Source organism: Peromyscus californicus, unplaced genomic scaffold, assembly GCF_007827085.1.
Source record: "Peromyscus californicus insignis strain IS unplaced genomic scaffold, ASM782708v3 Scaffold_14__1_contigs__length_90479793_seg_2, whole genome shotgun sequence".
Lineage (NCBI taxonomy): Eukaryota > Metazoa > Chordata > Mammalia > Rodentia > Cricetidae > Peromyscus > Peromyscus californicus.
This window is the reverse complement of record NW_026294436.1, coordinates 55,947,598-55,971,090: the sequence shown is the minus strand read 5'-3', so window position 1 is coordinate 55,971,090 and position 23,493 is coordinate 55,947,598. Positions and strand designations below refer to the sequence as shown.

The 23,493-nt window shown below is 40.2% G+C and overlaps 1 protein-coding gene across 4 annotated transcripts in view; it reads left to right on the top strand.

Annotated features, from left to right (window-relative positions):
- Atf6 (activating transcription factor 6) overlaps nucleotides 1-23,493 on the top strand; it is a 169,893-nt gene that overhangs the window by 45,437 nt on the left and 100,963 nt on the right. For all 4 annotated transcript variants that reach the window (XM_052737566.1, XM_052737565.1, XM_052737568.1 and 1 more), the window contains exons 8-9: nucleotides 2,506-2,691; nucleotides 5,186-5,277. In XM_052737566.1, the coding sequence (XP_052593526.1) occupies nucleotides 2,506-2,691; nucleotides 5,186-5,277 (278 nt within the window). The remainder of the gene's footprint in view (nucleotides 1-2,505; nucleotides 2,692-5,185; nucleotides 5,278-23,493) is intronic.

Sequence of the window (23,493 nt, the reverse complement as noted above, 5' to 3'; positions counted from 1 at the left end):
TGTTTAACGAAGCAGTAGAAACCCTAACCAAGGCAATTTTCTTAAAAGAAAGTGATCTGAAACTGTGTAACTGCATTTCCTGATGGAGTTATAATGCACCCATAGTAGAATGTTTAAACGTCCACTGAGAAACAGATAGACACCAGTAGCTCAACCATCTACGTACATAACCTAATGAAGTTAATAGTGTTCTTTGGGTCTTTGTTTGTTTGTTTGAGATTGCTTTGTTACCTTGCTACCCAAAGAAATTAGACTAATGATGTAACAGTAGACTGTCTAGTTTTTTAAAATGTAACAAGAAAATTGTTAAGTAAGTGACAATGGTAGATATTTTTGATTATTAAACCAAAACAGTATCAGAGATGACTTTAGGTTTCAAGGTCTAAAATCTAAGTGAAAGGTAGTTAGCATTGTTGAAACAATTGAAGCCACTGGAGTATTTTGGTGTATCTTCCAAATTATAAGAATATAAGACATTCAGGGAAAATAAATTAGATGAGAATGACTGAAGAGGTGAGGACCTTAGAAATAAGTTAGTGGAGGAGATGGCATTAAGTGGGAATAAACAGTATGGATAAAAATGAGAAAATACTTTGGAGACTATGGAGTAGAGAAGATTGGAAGTAAGGAGAAGGTATGGTTAGGTAGTGCTCACATCAAAGAAGGTGAAAGTGAAAATGGGTAGTTAGGATGATTGACTGACTAGCTTGTTCTTGCAGTAAAGTGCCAGTAAGACAAAAATACTTTGAGGAGAGCATTTACAGTTGGTGGGCAGGATAAGATAGAAGGTAATCCATATGGCTAGGAGTCTGTTGCAGTAGTCTGTGGATGCATTCATAAATGCCTGTTTAGGAGAGTAACAAAAGAAATAAAGAGAATAGCAGAATATTTGCATTGAAATGAACTTGGTCATCAGCATATACTCAACACGCTTTTAGTGAGTGAATGATTGAGAGATGCAATAGATTATAGAGAATGAAAAAATAATGCTCACTTCTTTCTGTATCTTTGTAGGTTTGCTGTTGTTTTTGTTCTTATTTGTGTGCTTGGTTTGAGACAGTCTCTCATATGGCCCAGACTGGCTTTGAACTAGCAATCCTCCTGTTAATAGTCCAGAGTACGGGTGTGTCTCACCAAGCCTAGCTTCTTTTGTTCATAGTATATTTTGAGAGATATGTAATACTGATAAGAGGTACTGGTAACAACTCTACATGGAGAAGTAATCTTTTGAATAATTGGATCTCGGGTTTGGGAACTTAGTCAATTAATTTAAGGCCAGCAATGGTGATTAAAGCATGGGTATATTTGGCCCTTCATATCCATGGGTTTTGCATTTCTGGATTGAACATTCTGAGGTAGAAAATAGAAAAACAAAGTTGCACCCATACAATAAATGTCTAGAACTTTGTCACAGCATAACCACTGTTTATATTGTATTAGATTAAGTAATCCAGAAATGGTTTTGCAGTGGTTCTCCACCTTCCTAATGCTGCAACCCTTTAGTACATACAGTTCCTCATATTGTGATGACCCCCTACCCATACAGTTACTTTTGTTGGTACTTCATAACTGTCATTTTGCTACTGTTTGAATCATAGTGTCAATATTTATGGAGGTAAAGGTTTGCCAAAGGGGCTGTGACCTACAGGTTGAGAACTGCTGGTTTAGCATACGAAGGCAGGTGTAAGTAAGCTGTATGCATATACTAAGCCATTTTGTATAAGAGATGAGCATTTATTTGCAGGCTTTGGTATCTGCAATTCTAGGTCCAATTCTTCATGAATAAAACTGAGAGAAAATTGCATACATATGTACTTCAAGACACTTCAAATAATTAGAATTTTTATGTTATTATTATTGTGTATGTATGCATGTGTGCGTGTGTGCATGCGTGTGTGTGTGTGTGTGTGTGTGTGTGTGTGTGTGTGTGTGTGTGTACATGAGTGAATGGGCCAGTGCACCCTGGGATGTGTGTCCGTCCTATGGCATGAATGTGGAGGTCAGAGGACGGCCCTGTAGAATTGGTTCTTTCCTCCCACCCTTCTGAGTACTGTGGAGCAGACTCAGGACTCCGGTCCCCAGGCTTGTGCAGCAAGTGCTTTACCCACTCAGCTCTCTCAATCGTCCTGACAGTTTTCCCTTTTCTTTTAAAAATAGGGTCAGACTGGCCTCAGATTGCAGCAGTCCTTCCGCCATAACCCCTGGAGTCCTGGGATTTCAGTGTGAACTTCTTCACGTAGCTCCTTCGAGGCACTTTCTGGGGGAGTTTCTAAAGGGCAAGTTAGATGCTAAACGATGTGCTTCAGAAAGCACCAGCGGTTAGGTTTGAGAAAGCCTTTTTACCATTTGATTTGCGCTTACTTCATTTGAGCAGGACATTTAAAACGTGTTTTAAAATAATCACTAACTGACCAAAGTTGTTGAGGAATAACTTGAAAAATTAGTGAGGTTTTGATATTTTGATGTGGCCACAAACCAGTATGATGATTCGGTGTCACTTCCTAGATTGCTGTGCTGAGGAGACAGCAGCGGATGATAAAGAACCGCGAGTCTGCCTGTCAGTCCCGCAAGAAGAAGAAGGAGTACATGCTGGGACTGGAGGCCAGGTTGAAGGCTGCCCTCTCCGAGAACGAGCAGCTGAAGAAGGAGAACGGCTCCCTGAAGCGGCAGCTTGACGAGGTGGTGTCAGAGGTGAGTGCTAGTGATACAGCCGGCTGAGGTGGGTGTGAAGTGACTTTCTTTTTGATAAGTAAATCGACAGTTACTTTTTAAATCATATAAAATAGTAGTGCTAAGAAAATGGGGGCACAAAAGCACAAAAACATTTATGGCAGGAAAAAAATTACAACAATGACCTTTTGAAGATATTTTTCTTCTGGGGGGCTGAGAATTGAGTCCAGAGCCTCCAGCATGCCAAGCAAGCCTTCTAGCACAAAGCCACACCCCCAGCCTGAAAGGTGGCCTTTTGAATTGTCCCTCTCCATCTCCATACAAACACTATCTGCTTTTCTTAGATTTCTTCTAGCCAATTACTTTAGTCATTTTTCTTTCTTTTTTTCTTCTTAGTTTTTTAGACAAGGCCTCACTAAATAGCCTTGGCTGCCCTGGAACTCACTATGTAGACCAGGCTGGCCTTGAACTCCCTAGTTCTACCTGCCTCTGCCTCCTGAGTGCTGGGATTAAAGGTGTGAGCCACAATGCCAGCTTTTTATCTTTTTGGACCAGGTGAATCACATTGAGACTCCTAAACAGTCCTGTCAGCTCTTTCTTTTTATTATCATTCTTTCACATTTTTTAAATTTAAATTTTATTTGGTTATTTTTGAGGCAAGGTTTTACTATATAGCATGATTTGGGACTTACGTGTTCACTGGGTTGAACTTGAATTTGTATAGGGAGTATGGATATGCATGTTCACACTGAACTGGTCTTTCCCTTTTAAAAAATTGTTTTGTTTTATATCTTTATTAATTCTTTGAGACTTTCACACAGTGTGCTCTGATAATATCCAACCCTCCCTACCTCTAACTCTTCCCAGATCTACCTACTTTCCCTACCCGTCCAGCTTTGTATCCTCTTTTTTTAAACCAGTAGGGACCACTTTGTGCTGTCTAGATATACTTGGACATGTGGCCTTCCACTGGAGCATGGCAGAAGTACAAAAACTGGACTCTACCTCTCACAGCAGCTAACAGTTACTGTTAGCTCCTCAGCTCAGAGCTCTTCATGCCCAGCTTCCCTCTGTTTGTCTGGGTTTGGTTTGTCTGCGTTTGTACCAGCCTTGTGCATGCTGTCACATCACCACAAGTTTGTATGTGCAACGTCCTCCTGCTTCCTTGCAGTCATCTACCACATTCTGCCCTTATATTCATTCTGCTCCATATTCCCCAATGACTCCTGAGCCCAGGGAAGAGGAGGTGGATATGTATGTTCCATTTAGGGTTCAACATTCTGAAGTCTCATATTCTCTCCACTTTGGCTGGTTGTGGGTCTCTGTGTTAATCACCATCTGCTACAATTAGAAGCATCTCTGATGAGGGTTGAGGGATGCATTAATACTATGTCCATTTAGCAGACTAATAGGCAGAGGTTCTCTCTTAGGGTCTATGACCTACATAGCCACAGGTTCTTCTGCCAGTAATGGTGCCAGGTATGGGTTTCTCTTATGAAGCAGTACTACAATTCAATCGGAAAGTGGTTGATTACTCCTATGATGTTTGTGGCGCTATTGCAAGCAGTGGGCATGTCTTTCCAGGCCAGTCCTTATTGTAGCTCACAAGGTTCACAGCTGGGTAAGATCGATACTCACTTTTCTCCTCTAGTAGTATACATAGCACCTTCCAGCACTATGAAAGCTAGCAAGTTGGGATGAAACTTGCAGGTCAGCACCAGCTTGAGTTCTCAAATGTTGTATGTCTCAAGTATGTGATGTCTTTGGCAACAGGGTCTTACTGTAAAATTCTGGAGAGTAAACAGTAAGATTGACAATAGCTTATAATGTTTGGGGGTCTGTGAGACTTCAGTGGCCAATAACTCCAAAAGTAACCCATTCCTGGCACTGTGATTTTTGTTAGTCTGTGGTGTCTTGCAGGGGCATTGTTGCCTCATTACTCGGTAACTCCATTTTAACTTTTTTTATTTTCCCCTTTAAAAAAAAAAAAATAAAATGTGCTTTAAATCTTTGTCTGTCTACTTGACCCGTATCATGCTCCTTTGCTTTCTGTTGCCATGATGGTCTCAGAGACGTTTATTTCTGCTTTGTTCGTGACACCCACAGCTGTGTCGCCCTGAGCCCCTGGATGCCTGTGGAGTCTGCTTCTTACTCTGTCCTTTCTGTCTTGCCACCGAGTGTGTGAGAATGCTCTGGTCTGTTGCTGAAGACAGCACCTTAAAAGAGGGGAGACAAGTCATCGAGGTGTCTCAGAATTCTCGAGGACCCACAGGAATATAAAGCTAAAAGTTGTGCCGTATTTGTTCTTTTAAAATTCTTTCCTCTGTTGGAAAAGAGAATGTAGAAGGCTTTGGTCTTCTGCAAAGTACTATTTCTTTACCTTTGAGGTGTTTTATTTTTACTTTACTGTTTTTTTATGAGAAAAGGTTTTCATACACCTTGTAAAAAGGAGGACTCTTAGTTATTGCCCTTTGTAATGTTGACATGTAGTTTCATCCTATTTCATTTCCTTTAGAACCAGAGGCTTAAAGTCCCAAGTCCAAAGAGAAGAGCTGTCTGTGTGATGATTGTCCTGGCATTTATAGTGCTGAACTATGGGCCCATGAGGTGAGTATACACGTGTTTTGGATATGAATACTAAAATTTAAATGCTAGTTATTTGTTACTATTTAGCTCTACTCATAAGCAAGAGGAAAACTCATTTGTTTTGAGCAAAAGTAGCATTCCAGATGTGTAAAGAATAATTGGACAGGAGACAAATGCCTTCACAGATCACAGAATGAAGCTGGGAAGAAACTCGTGTTAGTGGATATAGTTCATGGCATACCAGGTGAACAGAACATTTTTCTGTTGAATGACTGAGTGATAAGGAAAAACCCAGGGAATAATCTGAACCTTGAATTCTGATACTGGTTTATCACGTGGGAAGTATGGGAAAAGCATGTCAAGCAGAGGAAACAGCATGTTAAAGCATGCTTATAAAATATATGACATGTTTTAAAAAGTGAAAAGTTCAGTTTGAATATATACTTGATTTTGTCTTTGTGTTTATAACATATTTAAATGTCCAAATCTTCAAATATTTAATGGCACAAAAGAGAGTAGGTAGCATTGTTTCATATTTTTTCATACAAATATTTGGTTTCTGACTGACTAGAAACTACCAGGATCTCACGTCTCTTTCTTTATGAAGTCTGTTGTGATGTATTGCTAGGCTTGAAACTGATGAACAAAAATCAGATTCTTGTGTGAGAGAAGCTCTCTGAGGCTGCAGAGATTGCAGAGTTTGGCGGTACCTCAGACTTCTTAGGTGCCCTTTAAAAGCATGTGCTATATTTAACCCTTCTCCTGTGAATGGCGTTTACATCATTTCCAGTTATTTATGGGTGTGCACATGGATGTCTGCATGTCTCTGTGTGTAGAAATCCATCCCATATCATAAAGAATGCACCATTTACTCTCCTACTGGCAGGTGGGAGAAGGGTTCGTTTCGTTGCATATTTTCTAATTCTGGACATTAGGAATGTTTTTGTTTGTTTGTTTTTAGTATTTGTCCATCTTCTGGGTAAAAATTTATTGACCCCATCACACTGGCTTCCCTGCCCAGCCTGAGATAGACTGAGTGGGCCGCTGTGTCAGTCTTCATGTGTGCTCTCCCCGCGGTGAGACTTCATTAGGTGGCAGCTCCAGTGCTGCCCTGGGGAGTTTTGGACACCTTTCTCTCCTGGCTGGGCTTGCTCCGCTGTCATCCTCCCCCACACACTCTCTCGTTTAGTTTTCTGATCAGCTCCCTTTACCTCTCGAACACCGACTGCCCTAAGCTTTACTTCCTTCTTTCCCTGCAAGGATTTTGTTTTGGTTTGTGGTGGTGTTTTTCAGTACAGGGTTTCTCTGTGTAGGTCTGGCTGTCCTGGAACTCAGTCTGTAGACCATGCTGGGAACTCAGAGATCCACCTGCCTCTGCCTCCCGAGTGCTGAGAGTAAAAGTGTGGGCCACCACATCTGGCTCCCTGAAAGAATTTTATCTCTTGTTTTCTAGTGCCTTGAATGATGGTTGGCATGTAGTTGTCTTTTAATAGATAGATACTATAGTGCTAATAAACGAGTGCCCTCCTTTCAACTAGAAATAAGTTCTTCAACACTGTTGGAGGAGGTAGCTTGGTAGTAGAGTGCTTGACTGGTGTGTGTGAGGTCCCCGGCACAGTTCCTGCTAGTTGCAAAAACAACAACAACAACCACAAAATGTAAGCTAGTTGTTAGTTGTAAAATTACTTGTTAAAAATTACTTGCAGCCTTGATTAAAAAATCTTCCTTCTTGTATGAATTGCTGGAAACTACTTGCATGTACTAAGGCATACATCTAGTATTGATTCACAGCCTGCTTGACATATCTTCCATACATTACTTATTGCTATTTTTGTGCCCGTATGTACACTAGTCCTAACTGAAGAACTTCTTCCTGTCTTTCAGCTTGCTCTGTTAGTTTACGTGTGATTCTAAGATACTGTCCCCACTGACATTCTTGGCATTGTTTGTTCAGCCGCTTTCCACCAGTTAAACAATTTATCGTAGGCATTTTCTTCCACTTGCTAAAGTCTTACTTGGTGCTATTACTACGTTTTCCTTACGTTAAGGTCTCAACTCCTGTCTAATTCACTACCTTTGTTTTGTAGAAATACTGCGGTGTTCATCCCAGAGCACAGACACATTTATATGTGTTCATTCACCGTTTCTGGGAGACTGTGTGCTTTCAGCCCCTCACATCTTGTGAGTTTGTGTGCAGTACGTGTTCATCTGTTAGGCAGAACATAAGCAAACATTTATAGGGCACTTACTATTTTCAGGTACTGAGCAGGGGATGAGGGGTACAAGTCTGAATGAAAGTATAGTCTAGTAAGAGAAGCAGATTTGTAAACAACTGTAGTATGAGGAAGAATTAAGAAGATACCATGTATGATAAAGGCATTTAGAAAAGAAAATAAACATCTGGTTTTCTTTACACTCACTTCTCTCAGCAACACCATGTATGTGCTTTCCATATATGTCATTCTCTTCGTTCCCTGGCTGTCAGTTGACATGCCTGTCACTGAGCTCAGTTCTTAGACTATTAAGTATTCACACAGGCCTCCACAGGCTTACGGGCTTACGTGGTGTTAGGCAACCCTTCCTTACTTCAGTCGTCAGCCACAGATGTGGGTTGTGACTTATAACTTATGCACACTAGCTTTCTATTGTGCATTCTCTAATAATTGTTAGAGTGACTCACAAAACTCAGTGAAACATTTTTTTTTACTATTATTGGTTCATTTTAAAACAATTCTCATGAATTTCATAAGGTAAAGCAGATAGAAAAGATGCATAAGCTAAGATAGAGTGGCGGCATGAGAAACTGGCATGCCATCTGCAGATTGATTCTCTTCCCGGCATCTTCTTGTGCTTGCCAGCCTGGAAATTCTCCAGACCTACTGGTTAGAGTTTGTGGAAGCGCCATTATATTGGTGTGATGATTAAAGTATTGGCCTTTGGTGATTTAACTCAGTTTCAGCCTCTTTTCTATCCTTGGAGGTAGGGAATAAGACTGAAAATTCCAACTCACTAATCAATAGTTAACTTTCCTGGCAATTGGCTTCCTTCATGATTTACCTCATTTCTATAGGCTCAGGTATGGCTGGAAGGTTTTTGTTTTGTTTGTTTTTTATAAAGGTATTTCCCCATCACTCAGGAAATCCCAAGAGTTTTATGACTTCTGTGCTGGGAACTCAGGGAGACACTAAATATATTTCTTCTTATAAAATCACATTCATATTCTTGAATAAACAGAAGCAAAGAATCAGTCCTGAGAGGCTTTGTGCATAGCTTTCAACGAACAAGTGAAGATTAGATTATGCTGTATGAAGGAAGGCTGGGGTTGGAGGAAGTGTTCTGTGAAAGTCCTTTTGAGCCACAGACATTTGGAACAAAAAGACTGGAACAAAAAGTTTTAAATGAGTTAATGATCTTCTTCATAGCTGTCAAATGAATCTCGTTTCCACAGTAGATGGATCCATTATGAGATGAAAAGACAGACAGCGTTCCCTTTTTATCAAGAAAAATTGTGTTCAGGAAAGAATTAATGACCAGCACAAAAAGAGGAATTTAAAGATGGGAGAGAGTTAAGATGTTTGAAAATCCTGAAGAGCAACCAGCTAAGATCTTTTTCTGTGAGGCTTAAGGAACAGAATGCCAGGCTGTGGGAATATTAAGTACTTCAAATTTTAAAATATGTTTAAAAGCTTAAATTGAAGAAAAGTAAAAGAAAGAAGAGCTGGAAGATTTGAGGAAACAAGTTTCTCAACAACTTGGTATGTTTCCAAATACCAGGAAGGAAAAAGACAAAACTGGCTGCGAAACTCATAAAAGCAGAGAACTATTTCTTCTCAACAAGATTGGCATGAGCAGGAAACATCAAAGCCCAGAGAACAACAGGGATTCCAAGACTGAAACCTGTTGCATAACCAGATGTTGAGAGTTAAGGTTTGCATTATTCAAGAGCATCTTTTGATTGGCCTCATTGACTGCAGTCTCTTTACCTGCTGGATGGAGTTGGCTAGAGGTGGAGAAAGTTCCCAGATGTCCCTTATCAGTTCCATCCCGAAGATAGTTCTAAAACAACCCATGAACTCACACACACACACACACACACACACACACACACACACACACACACACACACACAAAACTCACTCATTCTCATACCTTATAAAACAAACAAACAAAAAATCAACAGAGCTGGAAAGATGGCTCAGTAATTAAGAACACTTACTCTTATAGAGGATCTGGGTTTGACTCCCAGCACTCACATGGTGGCTTACAACTGTCCATAACTCCAGTTCCAGAGGCTCTTCCTTAGGCATGAAGCACACACATGATGCACAGACATACATGGGAATAAAACATTTATACATTTAAAATAAATCTTTAAAAAGCCATAAGAATTTCCCTTTAAAACAATAATAACAAGAAACTTTAAGTAATTAATAGTATATTTTAATCGGTGCAGATTATGAGCTCTATCTGAATTTTCTTGAATATCACTGAATTAAATTTGGCCAAACAAATGGATAGTGTACCAGAGATTTCTAAAGATTTTAAATTTAGAAACTTAAACTCTTTTTGATGAGATCATATACTATAATAAAATTAATTTTAGTGTTTCAGATGTACAGTGTAGATGAGTCCTTTTGTGCCTTATTGTTATGGGCCCATGTGAAAAAATATCACAATCTGCCACATATACCTTAAGAAATACCCTCTGGCCTGGCGGTGGTGGCGTACACCTTTAATCTCAGCACTCGGGAGGCAGAAGTAGTAGGATCTCTCTGAGTTTGAGGCCAACCTGGTCTACAGAGTGAATTCTAGAACAGCTAGGATTACATAGAGAAACCGTGTCTCAAAAAATCAGAAGAAAAGAAAAAAGAAAAGAAATACTCCCTAAAAGCATTTGGTGATAAAATATAAACTATCTTATATCTGAAGTAAAAGAATTTGTGAAAGACAGTATGTAACAAAATGGACTCTGTTGAAGAGTTTTGGGTTACTGTACAGTCATCACATAGAAAAAGAAAATAAACAAATTTAACTGAATTAATTTTTCTACCCTTATTGATGTTTTATGGATGGTGAAGAAGGGATCTAGCTGTTTTTGGCATGAGATTCAAGGAGTTGGCCCACTCTGGGTGGTCTATAAAAATACAGACTCTGGGCAGCAGGAAATGGCTAACCTGTATGAACCAGGCCTAATGATGTAAGACTGTAATCTTAGCTACTCAGGAGGGCGAGGCAGGAAGATCACAAGTGCCAGACCTGTTTGGGCTACAGAGTAAGTTCAAGGGCAACCCTGACATCTTAGCAAGACCATGTTTCAAAATAAAAAAGATTGGGCTAGGACTGTAGCTCAGTTGGTGGGGTTTACCTAGCATGCCCAAGGGCCTGCCATAAACCAGGCATGGTGTCACCTCCTATAACCCTAGCATTTGGGAGGTAGAGTCAGAGGATTAGAAGTTGAAGGTCATCCTTGGTTACATAGCAGCTTAGGAGGGCAGCCTGGACTACATGAAACCCTGTCTCAGAAAATAACCTATAAAATCAGCCTTTGATACTATGGATATTTGAATTGTCATCTACCAAAGATAAAATGTATTAAATAAAAGAGTGTTTCAAATATAGTATAGTGATGAAAGAGAGAGTTGATCAGAACATTTAGGAAAAAACTAGACACACACTGATTGATTAGTAAGGTAAAATAAGCAAAACACCAGCTAATGTAAACCAACTAAATTGGCTGGAAAGATGACTCAGTGGGTGGATTTCACAGCAGCTGCTTCTGGATTTGAGTTTGGGTCCTCAACACCATGTAACAGCCAGGAAAGGAAGTGGGCAGAGACAGGCAGAGCTCAGTGGGCCCCAGGGACTTGCTGGCCAGCCAGTCTAAATTCACTAACAGATCCTGTCTCAAAAATAAGGTGGTGATTCAGTAGAGGGAGACACTTGGGTTTAACCTCTGATCTTCATAGACCCATGCAAGGGTGACTCTACACACAGATTCACATACTTCCACACACATGCATACACCACAAATACAAAGAAAAATAAGCAGAGGTTACAGGCCAGGAGATAGAAATTGTGAGAGGTGTTAAAAGACATGAGGTTATACATCATAACTAAGTGATCAGAGTAACATTACCAGTAGTAATAGGACATCTGGCATCTGATGGAATGCACAAAGAACACAATTACTACAGCTGTGAAATACTTGTCCCAAAATGCATTTCTCTGAATTTAATCATTAAGAAAAATCAGATAAAGTCCAAATGATGGGCACAGTACAAAATGACCTGAATCTTCAAAAGTATTGAGGTCGTGAAAATCAAGTCGAGGCAGAGGACCGTCCTGAGAATGGAAAATGAGTAGATATTGTTAAGTAATGCAGTACATGGAGCTGGAGCAGAAAGTTGAATTAGCAGGCCAGTATGGACATGAGGACTGCAGGGCAGACACTTCAGGAAGATCTGTTCCTCCAAGTTGGTGTCTTGTGTTTGCTTGTTGTACTACCACTGCTAAAACATTGGCATTTGAGGAAGCTGGAGAAAGTATACGTGGGCTACAGTACTACTTGTGCACCTCTTTGTAAGTCTGAAATAAAGAGAAGTTTAAATTTTGAAGTATATCATCTGCTTCAACCATATACTTCCCTCTTTCCCAACTCCCACTAGTCTTCTCCCTTCTCCTTATGTCCTTTCCATTGAATGTATAGCTGAGCTTTTAATTAAAAACAAAATAAAACAAAAACCCCAAACAAACAAAAGCTGAGCTATGTTTAAGGAGAGACGGCAACAGAGAAAAGGGTAGCATAAAAAAGAGAAGCTCAATCGGAATGCACAAAGACTAAGGAGAAATGGGGAAAGGTAGCATTTGAAGTTATAATAAGCTAGGCATGTCCCGGAATTTATGGAAGACAACAATACTCAGGCTTAACAGGCTTAGGATAAATAAGTTCTGGGGAGAGAAAGAATGAACCAGATAAAAAGATTCTCATGCATAGATACTTCCCAGTGAGGCTGTAGAACATCAGAAGCAAACAGAAGATCTTCAGAGCACCCAAGAGACAAGATAGGTTTCTCACAAGTTCATTTTTGTCAGACTGGTAGCTGACTTCTCGACAGTATCGAGGTACTAGAAATCAGTAGAATGGTATCCTCAAAGTTTTAGGAGAAGATTTCACCCTAGTGTCTCTGTCTGCCGGAAGCTCCTTCAGGTGTAAGAGTAGTTTAGGGCTCTCTGAAGACACACACAGCTGGAGATGGCTTACTATTAGCAGACCCGTTAAAGACTGCTGAAGGTTGTATTTCCGGAAGAAAGAAAATGGCCTCAGCAAGGTTAGACTAAAAATGGTTAGCTAACAACAGAAAATGCAGACTGTGAGTGAAGGTTTTTAACAGCTGGTGGCATGAAACAGTTACAATGCCCCGTTATGCTAAAGCAAATCAAGATGGAAATAATTACAGATAAATCGGGAGTGATAGGATCAAAGTGAAAGTACTCAAACTTTAATTTGGTTTTGGGGAGATAGGTAGAGATACCATGTTTAGATGAGTTAAGATGAACTTTTAAAGTTTTGGGATAAGTAATAACAAAATACAATTTGACTATTTCTTTTCAAAAGGTATTAAAGGGAAGGAAGCTAGACTACAAAAATACATACCGTGATGGAGGGGAACTCGGTGAAAATAGAATGACTCTGTGTTTGATTATGTATGAGTGTGGCCGTGCAGTGCCACAGCACATACAGAGTGGCCAGAGGACAAGCTTGAGTGTGGCCGTGCAGTGCCACAGCACACACAGAGTGGCCAGAGGACAAGCTTGAGTGTGGCCGTGCACGTGCCACAGCACATACAGAGTGGCCAGAGGACAAACTTGAGTGTGGTCGTGCAGTGCCACAGCACATACAGAGTGGCCAGAGGACAAGCTTGAGTGTGGTCGTGCAGTGCCACAGCACATACAGAGTGGCCAGAGGACAAGCTTGAGTGTGGCCGTGCACGTGCCACAGCACATACAGAGTGGCCAGAGGACAAGCTTGAGTGTGGCCGTGCAGTGCCACAGCACATACAGAGTGGCCAGAGGACAAGCTTGAGTGTGGCCGTGCAGTGCCACAGCACATACAGAGTGGCCAGAGGACAAGCTTGAGTGTGGCTGTGCACGTGCCACAGCACATACAGAGTGGCCAGAGGACAAGCTTGAGTGTGGCCATGCACGTGCCACAGCACATACAGAGTGGCCAGAGGACAAGCTTGAGTGTGGCCGTGCACGTGCCACAGCACATACAGAGTGGCCAGAGGACAAGCTTGAGTGTGGCCGTGCACGTGCCACAGCACATACAGAGTGGCCAGAGGACAAGCTTGAGTGTGGCCGTGCACGTGCCACAGCACATACAGAGTGGCCAGAGGACAAGCTTGAGTGTGGTCCTCATCTTTTACCTTGTTTGAGGCAGGGTTGCTTTGTTGTTGACTGTTGTGTGCTCCAGGCAAGGCAACTCTTGTACTCATGTACTGCACGAGCTTGGGAGTCTCCTGTCTCTGTTGCTCATCTTGCATTAGGAGTACTGGCATTACAGATGTGTGCTACCCTGGCTTTGCGTGGATTCTGGGGATTTGAACTCATGTCCTTGAATTGCATAGGATGCACTTTATCTGCTAAATCATCTCCCTTGCTCCTGGACTGGACTTTTGTCTTTAAAAGGCAAATTTGTTGGCTAGAATGGAGTAAAAGCAAAATTCAACATTATGCTGTTTAAAGGAGAAATAAAGAAACTGTGAGGTGATAGAAAAGTTCAGTTACAGGGGTAAAAAGACTAACAGTAGCCTAAGAAAAGCTAAAGTTGTTTTATTAATATCAGAGAAACCTCAAGGAGAAAAGTATTATTATATGTAGTAAATCTCTGGGCATCTCCTGTTTATAAGCTTGTCTTACGTACTCAGGAAATTCAAAAGCCCCTGTTCTGAACAAAAGAATCACACCATATCCCTGGGAAAGCAGCTTCTTCCTGTCAGGTTGGGCTGCAGTTTATGGATTCCTTTATTGTGTTTCCCTTCATTTTATAGGCTAATACAGTTACCCTTTTCTGCAAGTGGTAAATGAGTGTCTCAAGGACATTGTAAGTATATTACATTGTTTAAAGGAATCAACAAGTGTTGGAAAAAGAGGGTTCTTTTTCTTCTCTTGTTCTGGGTTAGGTGATATGCCCTCACTAGATCTGGAGTCTAGAGTTTGAAATGTCAGACGTGGAGGAGGGAGAATAAATCATGCCCTGAAAGGATCAGCTGGCTACCCTGGTTCTGCATGAGGTGGCAGTTTAAGGAAGAGGTGATGTAGAGCAGATGCATGAAGTGTGAGTCAGGAACTGGTTAGAGGCAAAATGTCTTTATTTCAGAATTCACTAAATTGTCAGGTTTTCATTGTTTTGCAGGAAGAATTCTAGCTTCTTATCCCGAGACGAGCTTGTCCCCAAATCTGGTTCCAATTCCGCCCCCCACCCCACCCCGTGTTCAATTGTTGAGCACATTTTGCTGTATGATATCACCATTTGGCTGAATGTTAAAAGACACTGTGTAACTTAGATGTCAGAATTCTAACCACCAAGTATAGATGGTTTTGTTCAGCCAGATTCTTAAATGTAATCTAATTCAACCTCTTGGCTAAAAGTATGTTCCACATTTATCAAAATGACACATAAGCATCTCAAGGACATATAAAAATACATCTAAGTACCAGGTGTTACTGAATCAGTATTGTGGAGGCAGCTCCAGATCTTTTCTAGATATTTTAATTTATTCATGATTGTTGAAAATGTCTGCTTTCTTACAGCCTGTGTGGAGCTTAGGAGTTCATGTCAGTCTTTGGTTTAGAGGGCGGCTGTCAAGTGTACTGCTGGATTTTGAAGGCGTGGAAAATCCTGTTGACCATTTTTTTCTGGTCTGAGCTTTCATATGAGTTGTGTAGAGAGTGCTTCTAAGGAGTACGCCAATGGCTGTAGTACATATCACTTGGCCACCTTCTTTCCTTGATCTTAGATGGAAGCAAAGGGTATTTGAAGTCACACACTATATCCCTGCTAACTTCCTGAAGTTTTTACCTGAAGTAGGTAGATCCCTGGGTGTTACTTACTATGCTAAAAGTCACCAACTTTTCCCTCTTGAGAGGGAATCAGTGAAAAGCTAGGCCGGGTGAGAAAACTGCTGCCAGTGTGTACATTGACTGTGTTGCTATTGTCTCCTGATTACGTATATTCTTGATAGATGCAAACTAAACACCAATGAATGGTTTGTCTAAAAGAGGTTTAACTAGCATTGCAGTACGTTTAGGTATGATCATGCTTTGTCAACATAATAAAGGAGTAAGTGGTTCAGCTTTGTACTATGTGTGGAACTATAGAATAATGCAAAACTTGATCTGTGAACATACAAATGTAATTATAATGTTATTGATCACTTAGGCTGCTAGGAAATTTATCAATGCCATTTTGTTTCCAGATTCGAGTTATTTTTCTCATTTCAGTAAGAATTGTAGGGGTCATTCTGCAGATTATTCTTAATTGCCAATGTCTTCATGAATTATGGACATGTGCTACATACTTAGACTTTTTGATATCAGTTTTCTGAGTATAACCAGTGTTTATGTTATTTCCATAGTCAATTTATCACAATGTGACCTCTGAATGAGCTACAGTTAGGGAATGTGTACATAGTCTGCATAGTTTATGTGGTTTTCTGTAGCAGCCCTTTTTATCAGAATTCTCATTAAAACAGTCCTCCCTCTTTTCCTCTATCCCCCTTACCCCCCCCTTTTTAATTAGAAAATAAGAAATAGAAATAGGGCAATAGGAAGAAAATAAACTATATGAAGGTGAAGACGATTATCGTAGAACAGTCTAGGTTGGCTGTATGTTAACATCATTAGTGTTTGGTTGGTAAAAGTAGCTAGTTTGGGGTTGGGGATTTAGCTCAGTGGTAGAGCGCTTTCTAGGCGCTGGGTTCGGTCCTCAGCTCTGAAAAAAAAAAGTCACTAGTTTTGTTTGTTGTATTATGCAATCAGTTATCAAACCCAATGTACCAAATAGTAATCTGATTGCTTCATGAATTAATTCATTTTTCCTCCTACTGCCATAAGGCAGTGTTATTCTGACCATTTTACAGATGAGGAAATTGAAAACACAGTTGGGTGGCTGAGCTGGGACTTGATCTCCATCACTAACACAGCTAAGGCCTCTCAGGCAGGCAAGCCCTTACACATGGAGCAGTAAGTTCTCCATTCAGCAGCTCTGCCTGTGCTCCAGACGCTTAGAATTGGCTGCAAAATAGGAAAGTATTTGTCTTAGAAATTGATTGGTTTGATGTAAGTTTAACAGCAAAGTGAAGATGTGAAATACCCATAAATTTATTTTTACTTTTTATTTAAAATAAACAAAACCAAACCTAGGAGTGCCTCCTATATGCCAGGCACTGACCCAGAACAACGCAGATTTTTGCATCCTTCAGCTTGTGTTCTATTGAGACAGTACATTTAATTAATAAAGCGTTCAGGCTGTAAACTCTTTGAATAGAATAAAGTATGGTAGGGTAAATGGTTTTCACAAGTGCGTGCAGGTTTGTTGGGATGTAGTTTTAAATAGTGATCACTGTTTAGCAGATGTTTGAGCTACGGTTTGAAGGAGCTAAGGCTAGCTGTCTGGATATCTGGGGGAGAGCATTGCAAAGGCAATCATCATCTCAAGAGCCCTAGTGTGAGGAAGTGTGCCTTTCATTTTCAAGGGTGAGTAAGGAGATAAGTTTTGCTAAAGTGAACAGGACAGGAGAACTACAAACTGGAAGGGAAGGATCCAGATGAAGTAAGCCCTTGGTCAGTTTAAATATTTGGGCTTTTTATGCTAGAAAAGGGGAGCCATCTAAAGGGTTTGAGCTGTGGACAGACATGCTAGTCTGACAGATTTTTAGACGATCACTGCAGTTGCTGTGCTGTGAACGCTTGCACTGGACAAGCAGGAAGATAGCTGTGTCACTGAATACTCTGGCATCCTCAGCTTTATAAAAGACATCCACATCTGTCATCTCATGGGACTCTGAGAAGAGCCCTGTGACATATTTGTCATTTTTCATATTTTACTGTGAGGAATTGGAAGCTTAAAGAACCTAACCAATTTTCTAAGGGTAGGAGTTTGAGTCACATCTTGAATCCAGATCTTCTGCCTTCAAATTTTGCGCTCTCTCCACTTTTCCACATTAGACCCCAAAGGTCTCCACATGATCGTTCTCAGTTGAAAGTAATTCAGCTTTTCATGTGTGTGTCTCAGAAGAACAGCAGCATATGGTTTGTGGTGTGTGTATGTGTAAGATGAGAAACAGTATTACTCTTAACTGTGGAGATGGGTTCAATTTAAAATCGATCTACTTGTACCATTAAAAAAAAAAAACCCAGGCTTTCCAAGGGTATACTTGGATGTGTGCCATTTTGTGTTCAGCTACTTGGTATGAAGATTGGATATCTGAAGTCTTAGGGATTAAGTGGCCTCATAAATAATCTAAAACAGTTGTTGACATTTAGAATTCCATAGATGAAAGAGTAAAGTAACTATTCTTGTAATGCTTCTTTGAAACTTTGGAAGAAATTGAAATCATTCATGTTTTATTAATCTCTGCTTTTAAGGATCATTGACCTATAACATGAACAATTTTTTTTTTTGTGTAATGATTATCCTGTGGATCAGAACTGTTGTGACTCTTAGTGGGAAGCATGTTTCTGATTGTTAGAGTCATAGATCACAGAGACTCACATTTCCTCAGTATTTGTTAGTTTATTTTAAACTACTGGACAGAACCTGCTTTAAGTTCATTATAAAAAGTTGAGTTGGGGGCTGGAGAGTTGGCTCAGCAGTTAATTTAAAAGCACTTTCTGCTCTTGCAGAGGACCGGGTTCGGTTCCCGGCACCCAGTGGCAGCTATCAACTGTCTATAGCTCCAGTTCCGGGGATCCAGCCCCCGCCTTTTGGCTTCCAGGAGCACTGCATGCACATGGTGCAAGCAAAGCATCCAAACAGATAAAACAAAAATAAATAAAAATTTTAAGGTTTAGTTAATTATTTTATCACTATTATGGGTTAGAAAGTCATCAGATATGCAATCACTAACCTAGCTGTATATTCTCGCTGTGCTGGACTCATCCTTTTGTGTTCTTAGAAATTTAATTTTTTTACAATATTACAAAGATACTCAGGCCAGGAATCTAAAAGTTCATATCAACAATAATTTTCTCATACCCTTTTGTATATTTGGCTACTTCAAGAGCTGCCAAATTCCTCTCGATATTTGTAATATGACAATTATTCTTAGACAATCCTGAAATCTGGCAGTGGAGTGAAATTCTTCTAAATACTAGTAGATACAAGGAAACTATAAATATGAAGTTATTCTCATAGCTAAACTTGTTTCTCCCAGTTATTTCAGAGTTCAAGTATTTTTTTTTTTAGAAATTTCACGTTAAGCATTAAAGTATGTATAAATTGGAGACCATATAGCAACCCCTCCCCGCAAAAAAGAAAGCAAAGAAAAGAAAGACAGTGAATTTCTTAATACACTTTTTATCCAGGCTAATAGGTGGACAATAAACTCAAGGCTTAGCTTATTTAAATCCTAATTTTTGCCCCATCAGTGATTTCCTTGCTCAAAGTATTGTGTGGCCTCTATATAATGAAGTGTGGTGAAATGCACTGTGTGAGATTTGAGCTCTTTGGTTAACAAATAAATGTAGAAGTCCCCAAAGTAGCTGTGGGTACACTGTTTTACAGCATCAAAATTATTACCAGCATAGGTAGTACAGAAAACAGGAGGAATTTTCCATCAGTAGCATACTTGTTTTCTAATAAGTGTAGCTAGGTCATTGTCACACAGTTTTATTATAGATGAGACAGACCAAAGAGCTTAAATAAGTTCAAGATATTTGCTGGTGATAGGCACAGATCACTGTGAATAGCCATAAATATCGGCAAGAAACGCCAGGTCCCCTAGTGGCGGTAAGGTGATTGAAGAATGATGATCAGTAGGATCTTTAAATCTCCAAAGTATTAACAATACTAGTTTGTAGACGAATTTCTAAATGGTCTTATTAAGTAAAAAACACGGAGCCAAATATAGGGGTGAAAGCCTTAGAGAGATCAGGGAAATAGGGAAAGCCACCAGCCAATCTTACCTCACCAACTCTGCAGCTTCCCAATGTGAGTTACTTGCTGTCTTACCCATGCCTTTATTGCCTTGCTGTTCTGCCATCTGATTTGCCCTCTCCGTTCAGCTATATCACTTCCTCTTCCTACACAGCTCTGTCACTTCCCGTCTGTTTATACAGACCTCCAGACCTCCGTGGTTAACTAGTTTTGGAATTTAAGGCATGTGCCACCACACCTGGCTCTGTTTCCAGTGTGACCTTGAACACACAGAGATCCTGCCTGCCAAGTGATAGGCTACCTTTGCCCGGCTTCTTTGTTTACTTAAAATAGCTTGCTATTTCCTCTGGTCTCCAGGCAAGCTTTATTTATTAAAGCACACATAAAATATCACCACACTAGTTTACAAAAAAAAAAAAAAAAAATCAGTGAACCCCAGATCGTGCCGTTTTGGCCGTGTCCTTCTGTGTCCTCTTGTTTAACCATCCCAGTCCTTCTCTGAACTGTCTACTTCAGATGGGTCCATTGTGAAGAAGCAAATCTTCGAGGAAGATGCTGTGAGAAGCATGAATAGAGGCTCTCAGTCACTAGCCGTCATCCAAACAGCTTGTGAAAACACTGACTTTTGGGCAACCACCCCCAGAGTTTCCTCATATAAGAATTTGCACTTCTAACCAGTTATCAGGTGATACCAACACTGCTGGGCCAGATGCCTCAGTCTTGAGAGCCACTGTACTAGAGAAGGTGCCTTCTGATACAGAGGAGAACATGAAGTATGCTAAGTCGTTTTTAGAAGGCAGAGCAGCCATTTTGACTTCTCAGTTCAATGTATGAGAGTTACGTTAGGGACACTCCTTGTGGTGTTAAAAGCCGAGAACTAGTAAAGCCTAGGAACTCATCTAATAATCTGCTCTTCAGCAGCAGTAATGAATAGTAAACAAATAACACTAATGCTTAAAATGAAGATGACTGATTATGCCCCCAGCTCAGGAAATTCCATCAGCCATTGGAAAGAGTATGAATTAACACAAGGACAAAATGATTATGCTTCACTGTATAAATTATTAGACTTACTAAGCATGGCAGACAAGACCACACATATCTAGCCTTGCATTATTGCTGCTGCTGTCTTATCTCTCTGGAGATGACCCTCTTCCCGCTGTGTGCTGCCCATGTTGACTAACACGTTCCCGTCCTTAACTCATGCTCTTGAACAGTGTGCTTTGCTCATTGCTCAGAACTGTTCTGTTGGCATGAGATGCCTTTCCTCTCTCCCATCCTCTTTGTCCTTCATTTATTGCTTGCCATTTAAGATTACCTCATGATCCTTTCTGTAGAGATCTAGTGTTCTCATCTGTACTTCATATTGTTCTGCTTAGCCCTGTTATGACACTGATCACTCTTCTGTCAGCCAACCAGTCAATCAATCAATCAATCAGTCAATCATATCAAATCTATCCGTCTACACAAAGTAACTTAGCTTTTTCTTTTTTCTTTTTCCCCTTTGGATTTTTACTATTGAATAGGTCCCTGGAACAGAATATTTAGCACATGTTTATTAGATAAATTAATCAGACATTTGGGGAAATGTGATCAACAATGTAGTGCAGTGATGGAGACCCAGTTCTGAATCTAGGTCCTGACTCCCTTAGGGTGTGAGGTCTCCTCTGAATCCTTGGAGAGATCAGAGCATGTGTCTGTCTGACAGGAAGCACAACTGAGGAGCTGAACAAACAGATTTTGTCAACTTAAGAGAAAGTTTTAACTTTCCTTTCTTAGCATATTTTTATAAATAGAATTCTTGATACCACATATGAAAGAATTGAAAAGCAAGGTTTTTGTTTATTTTTGTTTTTAAGTCTTAAAAATAAAACATGAAATTTCAGTCTTTAGGCCTCCTCACTGTTTAAACTCTTACTGTTTAACCTTCCTTCCCTGCTTTCTCACTTGTCTCTTCCCCAGGTTCAGTTAGACATTGTACTAGACCCTTCTCCAGGTTCAGTTAGACATTGTACTAGACCCTTCCCCAGGTTCAGTTAGACATTGTACTAGACCCTTCCCCAGGTTCAGTTAGACATTGTACTAGACCCTTCTCCAGGTTCAGTTAGACATTGTACTAGACCCTTCTCCAGGTTCAGTTAGACATTGTACTAGACCCTTCCCCAGGTTCAGTTAGACATTGTACTAGACCCTTCCCCAGGTTCAGTTAGACATTGTACTAGACCCTTCTCCAGGTTCAGTTAGACATTGTACTAGACCCTTCTCCAGGTTCAGTTAGACATTGTACTAGACCCTTCCCCAGGTTCAGTTAGACATTGTACTAGACCCTTCCCCAGGTTCAGTTAGACATTGTACTAGACCCTTCCCCAGGTTCAGTTAGACATTGTACTAGACCCTTCCCCAGGTTCAGTTAGACATTGTACTAGACCCTTCCCCAGGTTCAGTTAGACATTGTACTAGACCCTTCCCCAGGTTCAGTTAGACATTGTACTAGACCCTTCTCCAGGTTCAGTTAGACATTCTGAAGTCCTGTTCATGTGCAGCAAGACTTGCAGGGTTACACAGCCGCTCAAGTAAGCATTCAGTCTGAAATATACAATTGTAGTGACAATTTAGTAGTAGTTTTGGTAAACTTAAATTTTTTACAGTAGTCATAATTTGGCAGAGCACCTTTGAAGAGTTCACAGTATGTCAAAATGACAACAGGCCACGTGAGAATTGCAGGTAGCAGCGATTTCTAGTGGTAAAGAATTGAGAAACCAAAAGAATAAGAAATCAAAAAAGGATTCTAGAGAAATATGTCTGCCTCTTGTTTTCGTCCAACCTGTTCATCCATATTTGGAGATAAACCACTGTAGCCCCCAAAAGCTTTTACTTTCAGACCACGGGACCTTAACAGCTCCCTTTCATCTATCTTACCTTCTACCTACTTCCACTTTATTCTTGAAATACAATCTTTTATGCTTCCCCAGAGAATTCCCTTTGTGTTGAATCAGGATCATGACTAGTGTAAATTATTTGTGTAGATTTATAAAAACAAAACATATATTCAAAATGATATTGATAAGCCAGATTTCTTTTTTTAAAAAGATTTATTTATTATGTGTACAGTATCCTGTCTGCATGTATGCCTGCAGGCCAGAAGAGGGCACCAGATCTCATTATAGATGGTTGTGAGCCACCATGTGGCTGCTGGAAATTGAACTCAGGACCTCTGAACAGCCAGTGCTCTAGCCAGATATCTTAAGCACATGATTAATGAGTTTAAAGTATTATACTTATCACAATATTGTCTGTATGTCTGCCTGCCTGCTTGCCTGACTATCTCTATGTGTGTGTGTATACATGTATGTATCTGTTTAATCTATATTATTATTTCCCCCAAATAATTACGACTATCACACTGATGAGTGAAAGTATTAGGGAGAGTTGAAAGTAAGAAGTAAATAAAAACTTTTACATATAAATGAAACAGACTATTTATAAATAGTTTTGGTTAACTTTATTTGATAGCCTGCTGTCTTGGTTAAGGTTTCTGTTGCTGTGGAGAGACACCATGACCATGGCAACTCTTATAAAGGAAAACATCTAATTGGGGTGTCTCACTTACAGTTCAGAGGTTTAGTCCATTATCGCCATGGCAGGAAGCAAGGCAACATGAAGGCAGACGTGCTGGAGAAGTAGCTGAGAGTCCTATATCTTACACAGGCAGCAGGAAGTGGTCTATTTCACTGGGTATGGCTTGAGCATATATGAGACCCCAAAGCCTGCTATTGTTGGTTGTTTTTAACTCTTTACTCTTTTGGGAGGCCTGCCACCCAGCTCCCAAATAAATCTCGCACGGAGGCTTATTCTTTCTTATGAATAGCTTGGCTTGGCTTATTTCTTGCTATCTTTTCTTAAATTATCTCGTGTGTTTTTTGCCTCTGGGCTTTTGCCTTTCTCTATTTCTGTATAACTTTTCTTTCTTTCTTACTCGGTTTCTCTGTTGCTGGTTGTGTAACTGGGTGGCTGGCCCCTTCTTTTCTTGCTCCTTGATCTCCCTTCCTTCCACCTCTCTGGTTTTTCCTCTCATGTAT